Source organism: Jatropha curcas, chromosome 5, assembly GCF_041381405.1.
Source record: "Jatropha curcas cultivar XTBG-Jc1 chromosome 5, XTBG_Jcur_1.0, whole genome shotgun sequence".
NCBI classification, from domain to species: domain Eukaryota; kingdom Viridiplantae; phylum Streptophyta; class Magnoliopsida; order Malpighiales; family Euphorbiaceae; genus Jatropha; species Jatropha curcas.
Window position 1 is genome coordinate 28,412,191 of NC_143155.1, and position 18,184 is coordinate 28,430,374.

General features: G+C 37.1%; 1 protein-coding gene across 1 annotated transcript; it reads left to right on the plus strand.

Moving 5' to 3' along the window:
• Positions 1-12,367: 12,367 nt before the first annotated feature.
• On the plus strand, positions 12,368-17,484 carry LOC105642884 (tubulin gamma-1 chain). The gene is made up of 12 exons (XM_012227867.4): positions 12,368-12,704; positions 13,419-13,619; positions 13,780-13,891; positions 14,071-14,471; positions 14,747-14,800; positions 14,874-14,978; positions 15,619-15,693; positions 15,780-15,824; positions 16,030-16,158; positions 16,286-16,390; positions 16,466-16,539; positions 16,859-17,484. The coding sequence occupies exons 1-11, from the start codon at positions 12,576-12,578 to the stop codon at positions 16,532-16,534; spliced, it is 1,425 nt and encodes a 474-aa protein (XP_012083257.1). The 5' UTR covers positions 12,368-12,575; the 3' UTR covers positions 16,535-16,539; positions 16,859-17,484.
• The last annotated feature ends 700 nt before the right edge of the window (positions 17,485-18,184 follow it).

Below are 18,184 nucleotides of genomic sequence, written 5' to 3' on the forward strand. Positions count from 1 at the left end.
CTCCAAACTAAAAATCACACGCAAATATTACAATGCATCTAAACTTAAATTACGCGTTACAGATTTTTTTTAGTTTGTTAATTAAAATGATGATGATGATTAATCCCAGTTATAGTAATATAGGGAATGACTTATCTAACTCCTTGTGCATGAACCCATCTCTTACATCAGATTAATTAAAACAATTTTTTAGTTAAACTAGTGTATTTCTGAGCATGAGAAAAATAAAACTATAATAATTTTTTAAAAAATAATTTTTTTATACTATAGACAAATTTATCCATAAATATATATTGTTTAATTTATTAATTTAAACTATTACATTAATATAAATATTTAGAATTATTATATCAGATTTGAAATAAATATAATATAAAGTAAAAAAAATCTCTCCCCGTTTCAACCCCTGATTTTGGATGCAGTCCACCCTTTTGATCCAACCCTGTTGGTAGTAGCCAGCCATATAATTAACGCACTGCGTTAGTATGAAATTAGCCGAAACGACGTCGTTCATCGGACGCCAAAGCGCGGCGTTCCACTATACCGGTCGGTTAATCTCTCCGGCACTGTAGTAAACGAGTACCAGTCTTTCGCGCTTTCTCCTGTCTCGCTCGCCTTCGGAGGATCAGAGAAGAATAAAGAAATGCAGTGGTCCATTGTTGCTTCTCTCCTCACCATTTTCACCAGCTCTCAGGTAAACAAGTTCAATCGGATACCAAACCTTAATTTGTTTTCCTTATTAATTATTTCACTGATTCTAAACATTGTCTTCAGCCAAACGCAAGCCCTAACACTGAAGCACTTCATCTTCTATTACGATTAGTTACTCTAAAGTCTATCCGATAATTCCAGCTTCTAATTTAGTAATCAATATCAATTTTTTTATTCATTTTCAGGGGATCTTAACTAAGTTATCTCAAAGTAATGGGAAATACAAGTATGACTATGCGACTGTTCCTTGAGGTACTTACACACCACGTCGGTATTTCTTATTTAGGTCGATATGCTTTATGAACTTGAATTATGGTGAGACGTTGGTTTGTGTTATCGTCAACTATCCAGCTTCTTGTTTCTAGTTTTCTTTTATGGAGGGAATGCCAGAAATTTCCTCTTCCAAAGATGACTACAGATTGGAAGACTGTTCGATTGTTTCCTATTCCTTCCATCATTTACTTGATCCACAACAATGTTCAGTTTGCAACCTTGATTTATTTAGATACATCTACCTACCAAATAATGGCCAATCTCAAGATTGTCACCACTGGAATTTTATTCAGGTTAATAATTGCTTTTTTTTTTTTTTTGTCGGATTATTTATTTTTTTGTTTTCTTCCTTCCTGCATTAGTCTACTGCTTGGAAATGAGTAGATTTTACCTGTTTCCCGATTAGGCTGTTCCTCAGGAGGAAGCTCTCTAATCTGCAATGGATGGCAGTTACCCTCTTGGCTGTTGGAACAACCACAAGCCAGGTGCCACTGTAAACAGTCATATCTTTACGAAGCATAAACCAAATGTTATCCTTTACGAAGCGATAGTCATATCTTTTAGCAAACCAAATATAATGTTGAAGGATGGCGATTTTCTCACATTTTATATTCTATTTACTGCAAGTTTCTTTCCATGTGATACAAAGCAAAGATAACATTAGCATCTAACGAAGAATGTGACCATGCTGTTTGACTCTTCTCCTGTATGTCGATAAAGGTAAAGGGTTGTGAGGAAGCTTCACGTGACTCCCTTTTCTCTGCACCAATTCAAGGGTACATGTTAGGGGTTCTTTCAGCTTGTCTTTGAGCATTAGCTGGCATTTATACTGAATTCCTGATGAAGCAGAACAATGATAGTTTATACTGTCAGAATGTACAATTATATACGTAGGTATCCTTTCTTTCCGCACTACTTATCATCGCTCAATTGTAAGAATTATGGTTTCTTTATAAACTATTTGTTAAATGCGAAATTGTAAGATGATCTTGTCTTGAAAAAGAAATAAATAAAGAAAAATCTCATATGATGTATTTTTCTCTTTACATATTTTCCCTTTCTCTCTTTGATAGTGTGTTTCAAGTCTCCTAATCGTATTGACTTTGAAGGGACACAAAAATACAACAATTACCAATTAAAGCATTCATCATGGCATCTAAAAGCCCAAGATTATTGTTCATTCCCTTGGTCATAATGTACGTGCGGTGAAATAGATAGGTTTGTTATTAGGCTATTGAGAGCATATAGCTTCCATAGGACCATGGCTTTTAGGATAATTTTTCTGTGGGTGCATATAGGCTTTTTTCATTTTCTTGCCAATAGCTGAATTCAATGTCTTAGGGAGCTTTCTTAGAATTCTTTTTATCCATTTTGGGAGAATCTTGGTAAAATCATTGAGACAGACAAGAGTAGTAGTATCAGGGAGGTAGACAGAGACGGGAAGGGAAAATGGGTGAATTCTGCTCCACTGGATCAATTATTTTCCACTAGAAAGGTATTGTTTTTATTGGAATCCTTGAATTTGGATATGTTATTTGATACAATATGGAAAGTCAAATACCAATAATTTAGGAGAAAATTAAGCCTAAAATCAATAGAGCAGAATATTTTTGACTTTCCTAAACTAATACATGTATACAGTATAAATTTAACATTACAGAAGAATGAATGATAAGAAATTCTATTCCTCTAAATTATCTTTCTTTCTATCTTCTATCATGGTATCAAAGCTGGTTCTTCAATCCAGAAGGAGAGAACCAGCAATCATCATCTACCAAAATCCCTCCTTGAATTGATCCTTCAAAGCCAAACCAAATAATGTCAGAAAGTGATTCTGAAAACAATTCCAACACGACTGGTAATACTAAATCAATGTTACCAGACGATATAGCCCTCCAATTTGCGAATCTGTTAAAGCAAACTCTTCAAACAGATTTGACAATAGCCACAAAATTAACAGGAGATAATTATGCTATCTGGGCTCGGTTGATGCGAGCAGCAATAGGAGGAAAGGGAAAAACAAAATACCTGTCCTCTAATCCTCCTCCAAACACAGATCCTACCTTTCAATTATGGGATCAAGAGGACCAAATTGTGTTTACCTGGATCATTCAAAATATTGATTCCAGTCTGGTAAACAGTGTGATAAACTACCCTACTGCCAAAACCTTGTGGGAAGGTTTAGCCACAACATACGGCAGTGGTGTAGATTCGTTACAAACATACGATTTACACAAGAAGGCAAGTATCATCAGACAAGGCAATGGGACTCTTGAAGGGCTGTGGAGCACACTACAGGGGTATTGGCAGACAATTGATCGTAGACAGCCAAACCCCATGAGATGTCCAGAAGATATAGCAGAATTCAATAAATATGTCAATGAGCAACGATTATACCAGTTTTTGACGGCAATCGATGAGAGGTTCGAATCGGTCAGGAAGGATCTTTTGAAACAGGAGCCTAAACCCTTAGTAGAGGCTGCATATGCCTCGGTTCGTCGAGAGGCCGCAAGAATCCAAGTACTGAAACCTGCTACCTCCGGCGACGATGATACATCATCAGGTGGCATAAGTTCGGGCCTGATCGCAAAACCAGTGAATCGAAGCAGAATGTCTGGACAGCAAAAGAATTGATCAGATTTCTCAGATCGTAGAAGCTCATCACAGGAAGATCGCTTAAAACTTCAATGTTCTCATTGTGGTATGAAAAAGCATACCAAGGAGGGTTGTTTTGAACTAATTGGTTACCCTGACTGGTGGGAGAATGGGAACCGAATTAAAAAGAAAGGTACAGGTAAAGCAAATACAGCTTCGGGCAACCAAGAGGCTACCGGCAAAACTGAAAGCAGCGAGAATTGTGGCGGAGGAACAAGCCAAGCGGGGATCACTGCTATGGCAAGCGGCGGCGCTGGAAGCTTCGGTAAGAACCCTAAAATTCTCTCAAGTAATGAAAGAGATGGGGATGTGGGAAATAAACTACCCACTAGGCCATATTTCAAAAGAGAAGAAGGGTCTATGCTGTTCGGCCCACTACCAAAGCCAATAAACCGGACCAAAAAGGAAGAACAAGTGGAGCCAGCCCAATTAAATTCTGCTCAGATTCAGCCCAGTCCGGAAAAAGAAAATAAATGGATTCTTGACTCGGGTGCCTCACATACCGTCACTCACGATGCTTCAGATCTTATTACCTCAGAAATTCTAGAAAAAAACTTCATACAAAGTGCAAATGGCATGTTGTCAAAAGTGGAAAATGCTGGAAAAATTAAATTCAATCCTAAAATGGAATTGGAGCATTGTCTTTATGTCCCCTCACTCTCGCATAAACTTTTATCAGTCAGTCATATTACTAAAGAACTGAATTGTGTGGTTCTCATGTATCCTCAATTTTGTTTTTTGCAGGACATTCATACGAAGGAGATCATTGGGCGTGGTACTGAGTTTGACGGACTGTATTATGTCGATGACGTGGTAAAAAAGGGGGCTGTATTACTTGCTCATGGAACTGAGGATAGACAAATTTGGCTATGGCATAGAAGATTGGGACATCCGTCGGCAAGTTATTTACGGTTCTTATTTCCTACTTTGTTTAAAAATAGGAACTCTTGTTTGAATTGTGAGACTTGCATACTTGCGAAAAGTCACCGTGTTTCATTTCCTTTAAACAATACTAGACTTGATAAAGCATTTAGTTTGATTCACTCTGATGTTTGGGGTCTTGCTCCATGCTCTACTGGTTTTCAATATTTTGTGTTATTTGTGGATAATTTTTCTCGCATGACGTGGGTGTATTTTTTAAAGCATAAATCTGAGGTGTTTGAAAAATTTGTTGCATTCTTCCACATGATTCAAACTCAATTCCACCGAAAAATTAAAATTCTCCGTTCTGACAATGGCACTGAATATGTCAACGGAGCCATGAAAAACTTCTTCCTTGAAAATGGTCTAATCCACCAAACTACATGTCCCTATACACCACAACAAAATGGTGTTGCTGAACGTCGAAATAGAACCCTTCTGGATATGACACGAGCAATGCTTATCGAGTCCCGTGTTCCGAAATTTTTTTGGCCAGAAGCCCTTGCTACTTCCGCCTACCTTCTGAACCGGTTACCCACAAAGATTTTGGATCATAAAACACCCTTACAAGTCCTTGGTAGTCAAGTAGACGTTCCCCAAGCTTTATCTTTGCCTCCACGGATTTTTGGGTGCTCTGTTTTCGTTCACATTCCAAAAGGGGATAGAACTAAACTAGACCCTTGTGCAATCAAGTGTGTTTTTATGGGATATGCACTTCATCAGAAGGGGTACAGGTGTTATAGTCCTAGTACACGCAAGACCTATGTGACTATGGACTGTAACTTTGTCGAGACTGAATATTACTATATTGCCCATTCTAGTGGTCAGGAGGAGAACAATAGTGATCCACTAGCATGGTTGAACAATAGTGCTATCTTAGACAGTGCTATTCCAGAATCAAATAAGCTTGCAAATGAATCTATCAGACAAGAATCAGAAGGTGACACATACTCAGTACCACAAGAAGTGCCATCTTTACCCAATGTCTCTCCTTCTGAAGATGTCCAACTAGAGGTAAGTGAGGAATCACACTCCTTTAGTAATAATGATTTGATTGATACTAACTCTGAACAGGAGATCCAAGAAGAAAGATACCATCTGCCTCCAAGAAGTACTCGTGGGATTCCACCAAGAAGGTACTCTCCTGAAAGAGTTACTAGAGGTTTTAGATACCCCTTGGAACATCTAGTGAGGGGTAGGACCAGTGAAGCTGTAAAAACTTTCTCGCTTTCCATTCATGAGGTAATTCCGAGATCAGTAGAGGAGGCAAAGCAAAAAAAGGAATGGTGGGAAGCAATGAAAGAAGAAATGAAGGCTCTGGAAAAAAATGGAACATGGGTAACATGTGAACTACCAAATGGGAAGAGACCTGTAGGGTGCAGATGGGTGTTCACTATTAAGCATAAGGCTGATGGGACAGTTGAAAGATACAAGGCCAGACTGGTTGCAAAAGGCTACACTCAAACCTATGGCATAGATTACTCAGAAACCTTTTCTCCAGTTGCAAAGATAGACACAATTCGGGTTCTTTTTTCCATTGCTGCAAACAAAAGATGGCCTATGCACCAGTTTGATGTGAAAAATGCATTCCTACATGGGGATTTGAAGGAAGAGGTATATATGGAAATTCCCCCAGGCTTTTCTAAAAACTTTAAAGGAAACGAAGTTTGCCGACTTCAAAAGGCACTATATGGATTAAAACAATCTCCACGAGCATGGTTTGGAAGGTTCACCGAAGCAATGAAAAGATATGGCTATCGGCAGAGTAATTCTGATCACACCTTGTTTTTAAAGAAAAGAGGAGAACTAATCACATGCCTGATCATCTATGTGGATGATATGATCATCACAGGTAGTGACAAGGAAGAAATAACAAAGCTTCGAGATAATCTGTTTGCTGAATTTGAAATGAAAGATTTGGGAGGTCTTAAATATTTCCTTGGAATTGAAGTCCTAAGATCAAAGATGGGGATTTTCATTTCTCAAAGGAAATATGTCTTAGATCTTCTTGCTGAAACAAAGATGATTGACTGCAAACCAATTGACACTCCTAGACAAGTTAATCATGGCCTTGTGTTGAAGGAAGGAGGAGAGCCTGCCGACAAAGAACTGTATCAGCGGCTAGTTGGGAAATTAATTTACTTATCTCATACTAGACCAGATATAGCATATGCAGTCGGGGTGGTTAGCCAGTTTATGCACTCTCCACAGAAGGAGCACATGGAAGCTGTGACAAGGATTGTGAGGTATCTCAAGGGAACTCCTGGACATGGAATCTTGTTCAGAGACAATGAACACTTGGAAATAGAAGCTTACACTGATGCTGATTGGGCAGGAAATCCAAATGATAGAAAATCCACTTCTGGTTACTTCACTCTGGTTGGCGGAAATCTGGTAACTTGGCGTAGCAAGAAACAAAAGGTGGTTGCTCTTTCAAGTGCTGAAGCTGAGTTCAGAGGAATTGCCAGAGGAGTAAAAGAGGTATTATGGCTAAAAAAAATTCTTGATGAATTGGGTTTTCCACCTCAAGGCCCAGCCAAACTAAAGTGTGATAACAAGGCAGCCATCAGCATTTCTGGAAATCCTGTCCAACATGACAGGACAAAGCATGTAGAAGTTGATAGACACTTCATCAAGGAGAAACTTGAAGGAGGTATCATCGAGCTTCCATTTGTGAGGTCTGAACACCAGTTAGCCGACATTTTGACGAAGGGAGTTACAACTCAATCTTTTCATGAAGTATTGGGCAAGTTGAACATTGGAAATCCCGCTGATCAACTTGAGGGGGAGTGATACAATATGGAAAGTCAAATACCAATAATTTATGAGAAAATTAAGCCTAAAATCAATAGAGCAGAATATTTTTGACTTTCCTAAACTAATACATGTATACAGTATAAATTTAACATTACAGAAGAATGAATGATAAGAAATTCTATTCCTCTAAATTATCTTTCTTTCTATCTTCTATCATTATTTCTATATCATCAGAGGGTTTCACATCTGTTCGAGGAATTAGTGAAAAGTGATTAAGCTGACTAAGATAAATTCAGTCGTTTGATGCTGTTAGAGGATAATTTCAATAATGGAGATTCTTTATCGAGGTTTGGTGCAATTTTTAACTTGGCTTGGCTCGGCTCTCCTGGATGATTTCAGAGGCGGGTTTGAGAAGGGGCCATGGTGGCAACGCCTTTTCAATGGATACACCATCACAACCTGGATGGTAGTGTTAAAATCTTGGGTGTTCTGGACTTCTGGTCTCATGGTTAATGAAATTTGCTGACAATATTGTCAAGGTATCTCCTTTTGTTCTATTGTGACTTTGTGGTTGTTTATGTGTGTAATATTTCTTCATAATTTTCTCCAAGCACTTTTTGACTAGAAGTTGTTTCCTTATTAGTTTGTAGAAGCTAGTCTATTTTGACATCCTGATCCATTCTTCTTGTTAAATTTTGCATTTCATGTTTTCCAAAGTTCTTGTCACAGCTATTTCTTTGTTTTAATTTATTTTAGGTGTATTCAACATGAATGGCAGTGCTGTTGACCATGGTTCTTTCTGTGTTCCTGTTTAATTTCAGGCCAACATTGCAGGTAAGTGCCCCCCCTCCCCTCCTCTCTCTCTCTCTCTCTCTCCTCGTGCACCCCTCACTGTCCCTTGTCTTACTACTAAAGTGGCTTGCCTCACTCAGCTAGGCACCCAAGTCCTCTCATAGTGCCTAGACAAGTGCCTGGACCTGGACATTAGGAAGGTCAGGTGCTTGCCTTATTCAATTGTTGGCTTACAACGTCTTTGTCCCTGGGGAGAATGCATCAAAATATTAAATAAAATAGAAACAAGCAGATATTCCACTTGCCTTTACTTATGGCAAAAATTACTGTCTTTTCCTTGAACAATAAAAAGATGGGAAAAAAGGAAAATGCTAGAGAGGAGAAGATTTTGGTTAAGAGGTTCCAACAAAGGCCAATTATTTTACTTTCCTTTTTGAAAGTTTCTGCTGCCGCGTGTTATTTTTCCTCCAACTGGGAAGAGATGTCTGTTTCTTTATTTTTGTGCGGTTCGAATTTAGTGTTCCCTTAGCTTTTGGTTTGAAAAGGATTCTTCTCTTTTAATGTGCCTATCGGGCTCATTATTCGATTGGAAAAAGAAGGTTTACTTTAAGTACTGTTGGGTAATTATGTTCATATTCATATTCTCTTTCTAACATCATCTGACGCTCTTTTGGGCCTTCTCTGTTCCCCAGTTTGTTTAGCAATTGTGAGATTCTGATCATAGGATACTTCACATTTTTTTTTCTTATGCTGGTGCAGCTGTTCTTGGGGATTATTGTTTGCACCCCCAGGTATGCTTGTGGATCTGCCTTCCGTGAGAGAAGCAGATCCAGAGAGTCTTGTAGATATTTCGGTTGAAAGAAGAACGAACTCATGATGCGCTATTTCTGTTGAAAGCTAAAAATTCTTTGGTTAGTTTTTCAGTGAACTAAATATTGTTAAACGGAGCATATAATTCCTGGTGAAGTGCTTAGAAAAAAGCCATTTATTTCTCTAATTGCCGATATATTAATATCCTGGCTCATCTGGCAATTGGCATTCTTGTATGGCCAAAAGACGAGAGAAAAATATAAATGTATAATAGTACTGAAAACAACAATATCTGGCTATTTGATTTCCAGTGGGGTCTTTGGCCATCTATTGCCGGGAGTTGCGACCACCTACCGACAGCTATAGTAGAAGAAGTTGCAGCCATTATATGTGGTCTATATTGCTCTGTAGTTGTTCCATGTTCTTCATAAGTCATAACCATTTGTGTTAATAATGCAATGACCATTATATTCAACAGTTTACTCTGCACAGTAAATGCTCTTCAATTGTTGAGGCAATTAATGCCTCCCTCCCTCATTTTCATAGAGGTAATTTGTGCAGAAGAAGATTTTGACGAATAGTTGCATTGACTGGACAATGCTTGTAGGTATTGATCTGTTGCTTTCTATCTTATTAGACCTCTAGATTTGATATTCTTTTTTTTTTTTTTTTTTTCAAGAGATTTTTGGTAGTGTCATTGCACTCATAACGTTTTAGAACGTGAGTACATTTTTATTTTATTTTTTTTTATTTCAATTAATTCACCTTTATAATTTATTTACTCATATTTTTTGAATTTCTTCGTCTGATATTCTGTATTTACATTTTACATTCTTTGTTTCTAAATTATTCAAATACAATCTCAAGTGCAATAGTTGTCGCTACAATATGAAAGTGCCTGAAGCTTCTGGAATGGATTTTGTTTTTTATTTTTAAAAGGCTAGAAAACACCAATGAAGAAAAGGGAGTTGGTTATCTTCTTCCTCGTTAATCAATAATAGCAATAAATCATGTCAATTCAGTCTTTTTCTTTTATGAGCACTGAATTTAGATGAGACGTGTAAGAGAAGATTCTAGAAGAAATTGAATTATGTTAATTAAGCATCATTAATTTTAAATCTTCTCCTCAAATGGCCGAAAAGAAAAAGAAAAATAAAAATTGTTGGCATTTCATGCGCTCACTGGTAAGTCTGGAACACACAATCATGTCCTCAACCTCAAGTAAACAATTTGTTAACATCAACCCTTTACTAGTTGATATGCATCGTGACCATGTAACTAACTCTAGTCAAATTCTTGATTGGCAAGAAAAGTCTACTGATAGTTGATTACGTGGAAATGAAAAAACGTTTTTTAACATTATTGCTGACAATTAGGCACTCAAAATTGCCCAACATTCAGATATTTTCTTTACGTAACAGTAACAACTCAATATCAACTAAGAAATTATTTTTGTCATTTCAAAAAAACAAAAATAAAATTATTTCTGTCCATGTTGACGCGGGCCCAATCATTTAATTTTGGGTCCGATTGAACAGCAGATCTTCTTTTTTGGGGGTCCAAAGGTAATAATTGCAAATTCACTGTATGCGGATCTAGTTAATATTATTTTAAAGTTTTTCGACTTATTTTGCTTTGCATTCATATTATGTAGATGGGAGCCGGTATTGGGAAAAAATGATTCATATAGTTAACCTAACTAATTGGAGTTAAGACTTTGTTGTTATTGGTTGTGTTGAATGGTCAAAAATACCCTATTTCTTTCATTTATTACTATTTAACCACCATTGAATTGACCATAATTAGCTTCGTGTATACAAATAAATCACTTTGAAAGAACTATAAATCTAATCTGGTGTCAAGACCTACGAGTCAAGGACAGAAAAATCTCTACGGAGCGTAGACCGCCCGCTTGTGTAGGACTAGATCTTGGTACTAGTCCATAACTATCAAGTCGAGTAGTCTGATTTTGCCATAGCCAGCTGTTCTTTCTCTTTGGACCGTTATTTTCTTCTCTCAAGTTAAAACCAATGGAGTACTTAACACGTAGCGCAGCAAAGCAATTATAAAATCTTATTATTAAGAGAGAGAAGCATTGTTTTCTCAGTAATTACTTGCAATATTGCATTACCTCGACAATGTTAGTTACCCCACATCACATTCCACCCTCTCAGTCTTCCTTTCTTTCAATTCTTAAATCTCACCTACCAATGCCCATACACGTTAACTAAAGCCTTCTTCTTCCTCTATAAAACCCCTCTAACTTGCTGTATTTGCCCCAACCTACAAGCTGACTAGTTATTGGGCAAAAACTAACTAAACATGGAGTCAGTAGCCAGGGCAACTACAAACATAGAGAGCCAACCGAATGGAAAGCACGGAAAGGATCGGTGTGGGTACTTTCAGATGCCGTTGCACTACCCGAGATACACCGAAGTAGAGTACCGGAAGATGCCAGAGTGGAAGATTGATTGCTTGCTCAAAGAGTATGGCCTGCCTATTACTGGAGATGTTGAGCACAAAAGAAATTTCGCCATGGGAGCTTTTCTTTGGCCTCACTGAATTTTACAACTAATCTAATGTTAATTGCGCTTATGTTCAGCTAGTTACATGTAGAACTGTATGTCGGGGAATTTTGAGTGTCTAGTTTGAGATAGGAGGTTTAAATGTCTTGATTTGATGTTTGTGAGTGAAGAATTGGTGGATTGCATTACTTAAATTATACTTAAAGCACTGTACACTGCTCTGTGTGCTTAAAAGCATAATCTACCACCAAGAGAAAAAAAAAAAAAATACTCTTTATGTTTTTTTCTGTTATATATTTTTCCTTTTCCGAAATATTAAGGAGGGTGAAAAATCCAGAAAACTTCTGCTCTATCTTCATCTAATGAAGCAAGATACAATTGATCTTCTTCTTCTTCTTCTTCTTCTTCTTCTTTTTTTTTTTTTTTGGAATATTAAGAGGATGTGAAAACCGCAAAGCCGCAAAGCTATCCGCATCCATCAAGCTTCAAACCTGTATTTGAGCATTTACTAAAATTCAAGTTACAAATCCTGGAAGTACTAATTTCTGTATGCATCTTTAAAATCTACATACATATAGAAAGATCCATAGCAGACCTATGGTGATTTATTGATCTCCGATTTATTTTGGAGGGTACCCCGAGATAGCAATACTAATACTATTATGAAAGACTCGCGAGATAACGGTTTTAACATCTCTAATTTTGCATTGCAAACCCACGATTACTATTGAAAATATATACACAAGATTAATGGTCCATGTTTACGAGATGGAAAATTTTGTGTAATTGAATAGGCCCAAAGCAATTAGAGGGCCCAATCCAAATCCATTAGTAAAGAGTTTTACATACCCGGCCCATTTAAGTAAAGGACACACTGTGTGCACGATATTACTAGTCGCAGGTGATAATCTAGCGGCAAAGGCACTCCCCAGACCCCAGTCTCCAGTGCTCACTGTATATAAAGGCCTTGACAGTGCCCGTAAGTCAAAATTTCGCGAATTTCACCTTCCACATTTTAATTTCCCTCTTCTCTCTACTTTTTAAATACAGTACGCGCCAGATACAAAAACATTTGTCTCTGATTCGAAACCCTAGTTTTCCCGAGAAAAGGAAGATAAGAAACAGGAGAGAATGCCTCGAGAAATCATCACACTGCAGGTAGGACAATGCGGGAACCAGATCGGAATGGAATTCTGGAAGCAGCTCTGCCTCGAGCATGGTATCAGCAAAGATGGCATTCTCGAGGATTTCGCTACTCAGGTCCATCACTTTCCACTTTCTCATATGTATTTTTTTTCTGCTTATTTGCTGAGAAATTTGATAGCTAGAAGGTATACTAGTCTCTATTGCTGAGCGGGTACAGTTTTCTTAAAGCAGCTGAATGGCTGCGCCATTAGGTTAGGACGCTAATTTGCGGTTCCTAAGAATTCTATGTAATGGGTTTTGCTTCTAGTGGTGGTTTTCTGCTATGCGTTTAGTAAGTACTGATACAAATATGTATCTAGGTTAATTTTGGTACTTTTTATAGTTTGAAACTACTTGTATTGTCATTTATTCCGTTTGTCTATAAATTATATTCGTTTATCTGTCCACGGAGGATGTTTTACTGGGAAACAAAGTGGTTGAGGGAATTCAGGTAACCTTCTCATTTAGCTGGAAGTCATTTGTTGAATTGAGTGGGATTGTACAGTTTGGTCTGCAGTTATAAATGGCTCATTTTAAAGCTTTATTAATAAGATTTTTTTTGGGCAATTGTGAGATTGATATAATGAAGCAGATCTTGTTTTAAATGTTTGGAGAATTGTTGGATATCGCATGTGTGTCAGTATTTCTTTTAGTGGTGCTATAGGTAGTTGGAAACTTTGCAATCTTGTTCAGCTATTTGACAGCAAAAATTTTGGTAAGCATTACTCTATGTGGTGCTATTAACCTAGGATTTTTCTTAATCATTTTCTTTAATCTATGGTGCTTTAGGGAGGTGACAGGAAAGATGTGTTTTTCTATCAAGCTGATGATCAACATTACATACCACGAGCTTTACTAATAGATTTAGAGCCCAGGGTAATCAATGGTATACAAAACAGTGAATACCGAAATCTATACAATCATGAGAACATCTTTGTTTCAGATCACGGTGGTGGTGCTGGAAATAACTGGGCAAGTGGATATCATCAGGTTTGTTGCTTGGTTTCCCTATTCTATGAATATCTCCATATTATTTGTGGTTGTCCAGAGTCAAAGGTTTTGGTTTCCCTAAAGGTCAATGTTGAGGTGCTACTATCATTGACGAAGTTTTGTTCATCATATGGGATTTTCTTTGTTCGTTGGTGATCAGGGGAAGGGAGTCGAAGAGGATATAATGGACATGATTGATAGAGAAGCTGATGGAAGTGATAGCCTTGAGGGTTTTGTTCTGTGCCATTCAATTGCTGGAGGAACAGGCTCAGGTTCACTGGATTTTTTTTTTTTTTTCTCTTTCTTATTAGGGTTTTGAAATCCACTGCATACACTTTAGTGGCCACATGATTTTCATGCAATTAGTACCATTTAAGCAATGGAATTCAAACATATGTTTTTGCTGTCTTTCTAATGTGTTGTTAAGTGCTCTCTCTCTTTTATGATGAAGGTATGGGTTCATATCTGTTGGAAACTCTGAATGATCGCTACAGCAAAAAGTTGGTTCAGACATATAGCGTATTTCCTAACCAAATGGAGACAAGTGATGTGGTGGTCCAGCCCTACAACTCACTTTTAACGCTCAAGAGACTGACATTAAATGCTGATTGTGTCGTTGTTCTTGACAACACTGCACTGAATAGAATTGCTGTTGAACGGCTACATCTGTCAAATCCTACATTTGCTCAAACTAACTCTTTGGTCTCTACTGTTATGTCTGCAAGCACAACAACATTGCGGTATCCTGGATATATGAACAATGACCTGGTTGGTCTTCTCGCCTCTTTAATTCCAACACCAAGATGCCATTTTCTTATGACAGGATATACACCACTCACAGTTGAGCGCCAGGTAAGATTCTGACCTGATATTGTTTTCTTAATACCTTTTTTTTATGATCTTATTTTGGGTCATTCATATTTTCATGATTCGTTATGTAATTAATGCAAAGTCTTGATTGGCCAATATTTAGAATCTCTGAACTCATGAATTTTCGGGGCACTGAAGCCGAGTTCTACATAATGAAACAGTTCGTTAGATCTCATGATATTGCTTATGTTCTTTCAATATCTGTTGTTTGTATATTATGCTGATAATGTGGAAGTCTAATTAAAATGTCTTGGCAGGCTAATGTGATTCGTAAAACTACTGTGCTGGATGTTATGAGGAGACTTCTGCAGGTGAGAAATTTCACATGTAAATGCATCCAATGGGGACTGTTAAGCATTTTCTTTATTCTGGTACTTTCTGCAGACGAAGAACATTATGGTGTCCTCTTATGCGCGAACAAAAGAAGCCAGTCAAGCAAAGTACATTTCCATATTGAATATCATTCAAGGAGAAGTGGACCCTACTCAGGTAAGAATATTACACTGTTCATGAGCTTTTTAGTGCAATGTTTTCATCGACAGGCAAGTTCCTTATTAAACGATGATTATGTTTTCTAGTAATTAGGAATGCGTTTTATAAGGAGGTTTTATCTGTATTTGTGGTTCAGTAACTCCTATTGCCACTTTCATCTATCCATTTTACATGTGACAGTAACCTTCAATAACTTTTTCACAAAATGGATAAAGTTTTGGGCCTGCGCCAACTTCCTTTTCAAATTGTTGTGTTTAAACCAGGTGTTTTGGTTATTAACTGACAAATTTTATTTGTTTCTGGATTTTCTCTATGCACTATTGGAGATGCTTGACTGTTACTATTTAAGATCTATCCTTCCCAACATTTGACTTGTTAGCTTATTGCATATTGGGCAGAACTTGTGTAAGTAGTAAGATAACCTGTTTCTTATTCTAGCTTTAGGTAAATGTTTTTAGCTTATTTAGGTTTCATTTGTCTTTCCTAATGCGTCTTGCTTCTTACATGTTGCTTTTTGAAGATTATTGAAAGGCCGGCTGCATTATTTCTTATATTTGGAAATTCATGTGTGGAAGTAATATATCTATGTTTCTCATAAACAATTTCAGAATTGTTGTTTTGCCTACTTTTTTATCAGGTTCATGAAAGCTTGCAAAGGATTCGTGAAAGAAAGCTTGTGAACTTCATTGAGTGGGGCCCTGCTAGTATACAGGTTCTTCTTAACAATGATAATAATAATATTTTCAGCATTCTGTCTTCCAATATCTGATTCAATTTATGTTTCTTGTTTTTTGGTAGGTTGCTCTGTCAAGAAAGTCTCCATATGTCCAAACCGCCCACAGAGTATTACACTATTTCTTGTCTTGTCTTTACTTGATCTCATATGTTCATTTTGATATATGGTTCTTTAAAATTTTTGAAAGAGCATAAAGTTTTTTAGCACATGTTATTTGAATTTTGTGAGGATTTGTAAGATAGTTTGCTTTGTTTATCGGAATGATAGTTCAAATGTTGAGGAACAGTAAACTTATGCATGCTGCATTTATAGGTAAGTGGTCTCATGCTAGCAAGCCATACTAGCATCCGGCACCTATTCAGCAAATGTTTGAGCCAATATGAGAAGCTTAGAAAGAAACAAGCTTTTCTTGATAATTACCGGAAATTCCCAATGTTCGCTGTAAGTTACCTACACTATGGCTGTCGTGCATTTCAAGTCCTGTTATCTGTTTATGGATTCTGGCATACCTTTTAAGAGTAATTGCTGCAGTGCCCTCATTATCTGATGCGATGTAAAATGTGATCAGGACAATGATCTTTCTGAATTCGATGAATCAAGGGACATAATTGAGAGTTTGGTTGATGAATATAAAGCCTGTGAATCTCCAGATTATATCAAATGGGGAATGGAGGTATAAACTCTGCTGGTCCTTTCTTCTCTTATTTCATATCTTGCTAAATGCTGAGAACTAGATGCTCTAACGCAGGATCCTGACCACGTTCTAACTGGAGAAGGCAATGCTACAGGAACTGTGGATCCAAATTTAGCAGTTTGAACATAGTAAGTTAAAGACTATGTTTCTGTGGACTTGCTTGGGCTATTATTTGCTATGTGTTCTCATGAGCAAAACTAGTTAAATTATACAAAATACATATTGGCATTTAATTCACTTGGATTGGGGGCTGCTTCTGTTGATATGGAAAGACTTACTAAAGCATATATTGCAATTTGTAACTTCCAATAACATAACTCATAAATTATAGAGTAATTTTTATGAATAGCAAGAGTATGCAAACTCATAGCAAGGTTTTCTAGCATCTTGTCCGTTTGATTTACTCTAATAGTTGTTTTTTGCTTTGTTCATTTTCCCTTCCTGCAGATATGTAACTTGCTTTGAAGATTCCCAATTACAGGAAGTAATGGTGCTAAATGCACACTGGAGGACTGGCTGTAAATAAATGTAGACAGATTGACATCAGAATTCTTCCTGTTTCGCGGGAAGCTTGATGGTTTGTGGTGTGCTAATTTTTTGGCTGTTTGATTTTGTTAAGCTTCTTCCTCTAAATCTTCATTGGCAAAATGGAGATTCAGAATCCCACTGTATCAAGTTTCACGGAGTTTAATGTTTGATTGGCATCTGATAGGGAATACAAGCAATACTTGTCACCAAACTATTGCTTGGATCTCGTAGGGTCTAGAGGGTATTTGTATCTTTTGTGGGGGGGGGGGGGGGGTAAATGAATAAAATTATTCTTATAATTTATTACATCATTTCACCTTGTATCTTGCAACATAACATGTGCAGCATGATACGTGGTCCCATATGTGCTAGGCTGCGAATGGTCTAACAGTGTTTTTTGGCAAAGGTAGTGACTATCATGTCCACATTTTTGCTTAAACATGATGTGATGGTTTACCCGTGCTGCTGAGTGGCTTTGTGGTGGTAGTGTACGAGTCCACAGATATTATGGAATACATTCTGTCGAATGGTTTTTGTGCTTCTCACTTTGCGCGTACATTGCTTGAGACGTTAAAGATAATCCAAAGTGATTAGTTTCATGTACCTGTTAACGCATTGCAAATTTTGAATTTCGTTTGAGAAGAGGGTTGGGACTTTTAAGGGTAGGGTAAAGTTATTGGGTTGTTTGAGAAGAGGGTTTGAAAGACTGATAGGTATTTTTATGTTTATTTGTTAAAAGTCTAAAATTACTCTTTTTCTATTCCTGCTCGATAAATTTTTTATCTCTCCACACTGCATCCCAGTAGACATCAAAGAGCCTTTGACTACAGAACCGGGTGAGTTTGATGAAATCATAGGATCCCTTGCATCAATGTCACATTGAGCCGATGGAATATTTTTTTAAACCCAGCTGGCATCCTTTTTGGACTGACCTTTCTGCGCAATTATTAATAAACTATATTTTATACCAAATAAAAATGTAGTACTATAATTTAATATCATGAATCATTTATTAAATATGTTAGGTAGTTATTTTCTCTTCTATTCGCTTTGGCCTAGTTGGAAACCATCCAAATGGTTTGCCACGAATTGGGGTTTCTACTTTCTATTATTAGAGCAGGCCAACGTTTACCAAATATGTTTTTCATTTTCTTTCAGAAAGAGAAAACTTAAAAACCAATTATTTTATTTACAAAATTATTATGTTAATCCATTATTTTAGAATGTTGGGTTGTCATAGGTTGT

Bases quoted from the DNA above. Each gene is read 5' to 3' on its own strand.
- LOC105642884 (XM_012227867.4), top strand. From the start codon at position 12,576: ATGCCTCGAGAAATCATCACACTGCAGGTAGGACAATGCGGGAACCAG. The intron at 14,979-15,618 runs GTAAGAATATTA...CTTTTTTATCAG, and splicing joins GAGAAGTGGACCCTACTCAG to GTTCATGAAAGCTTGCAAAG. The intron at 15,694-15,779 runs GTTCTTCTTAAC...GTTTTTTGGTAG, and splicing joins GGGGCCCTGCTAGTATACAG to GTTGCTCTGTCAAGAAAGTC.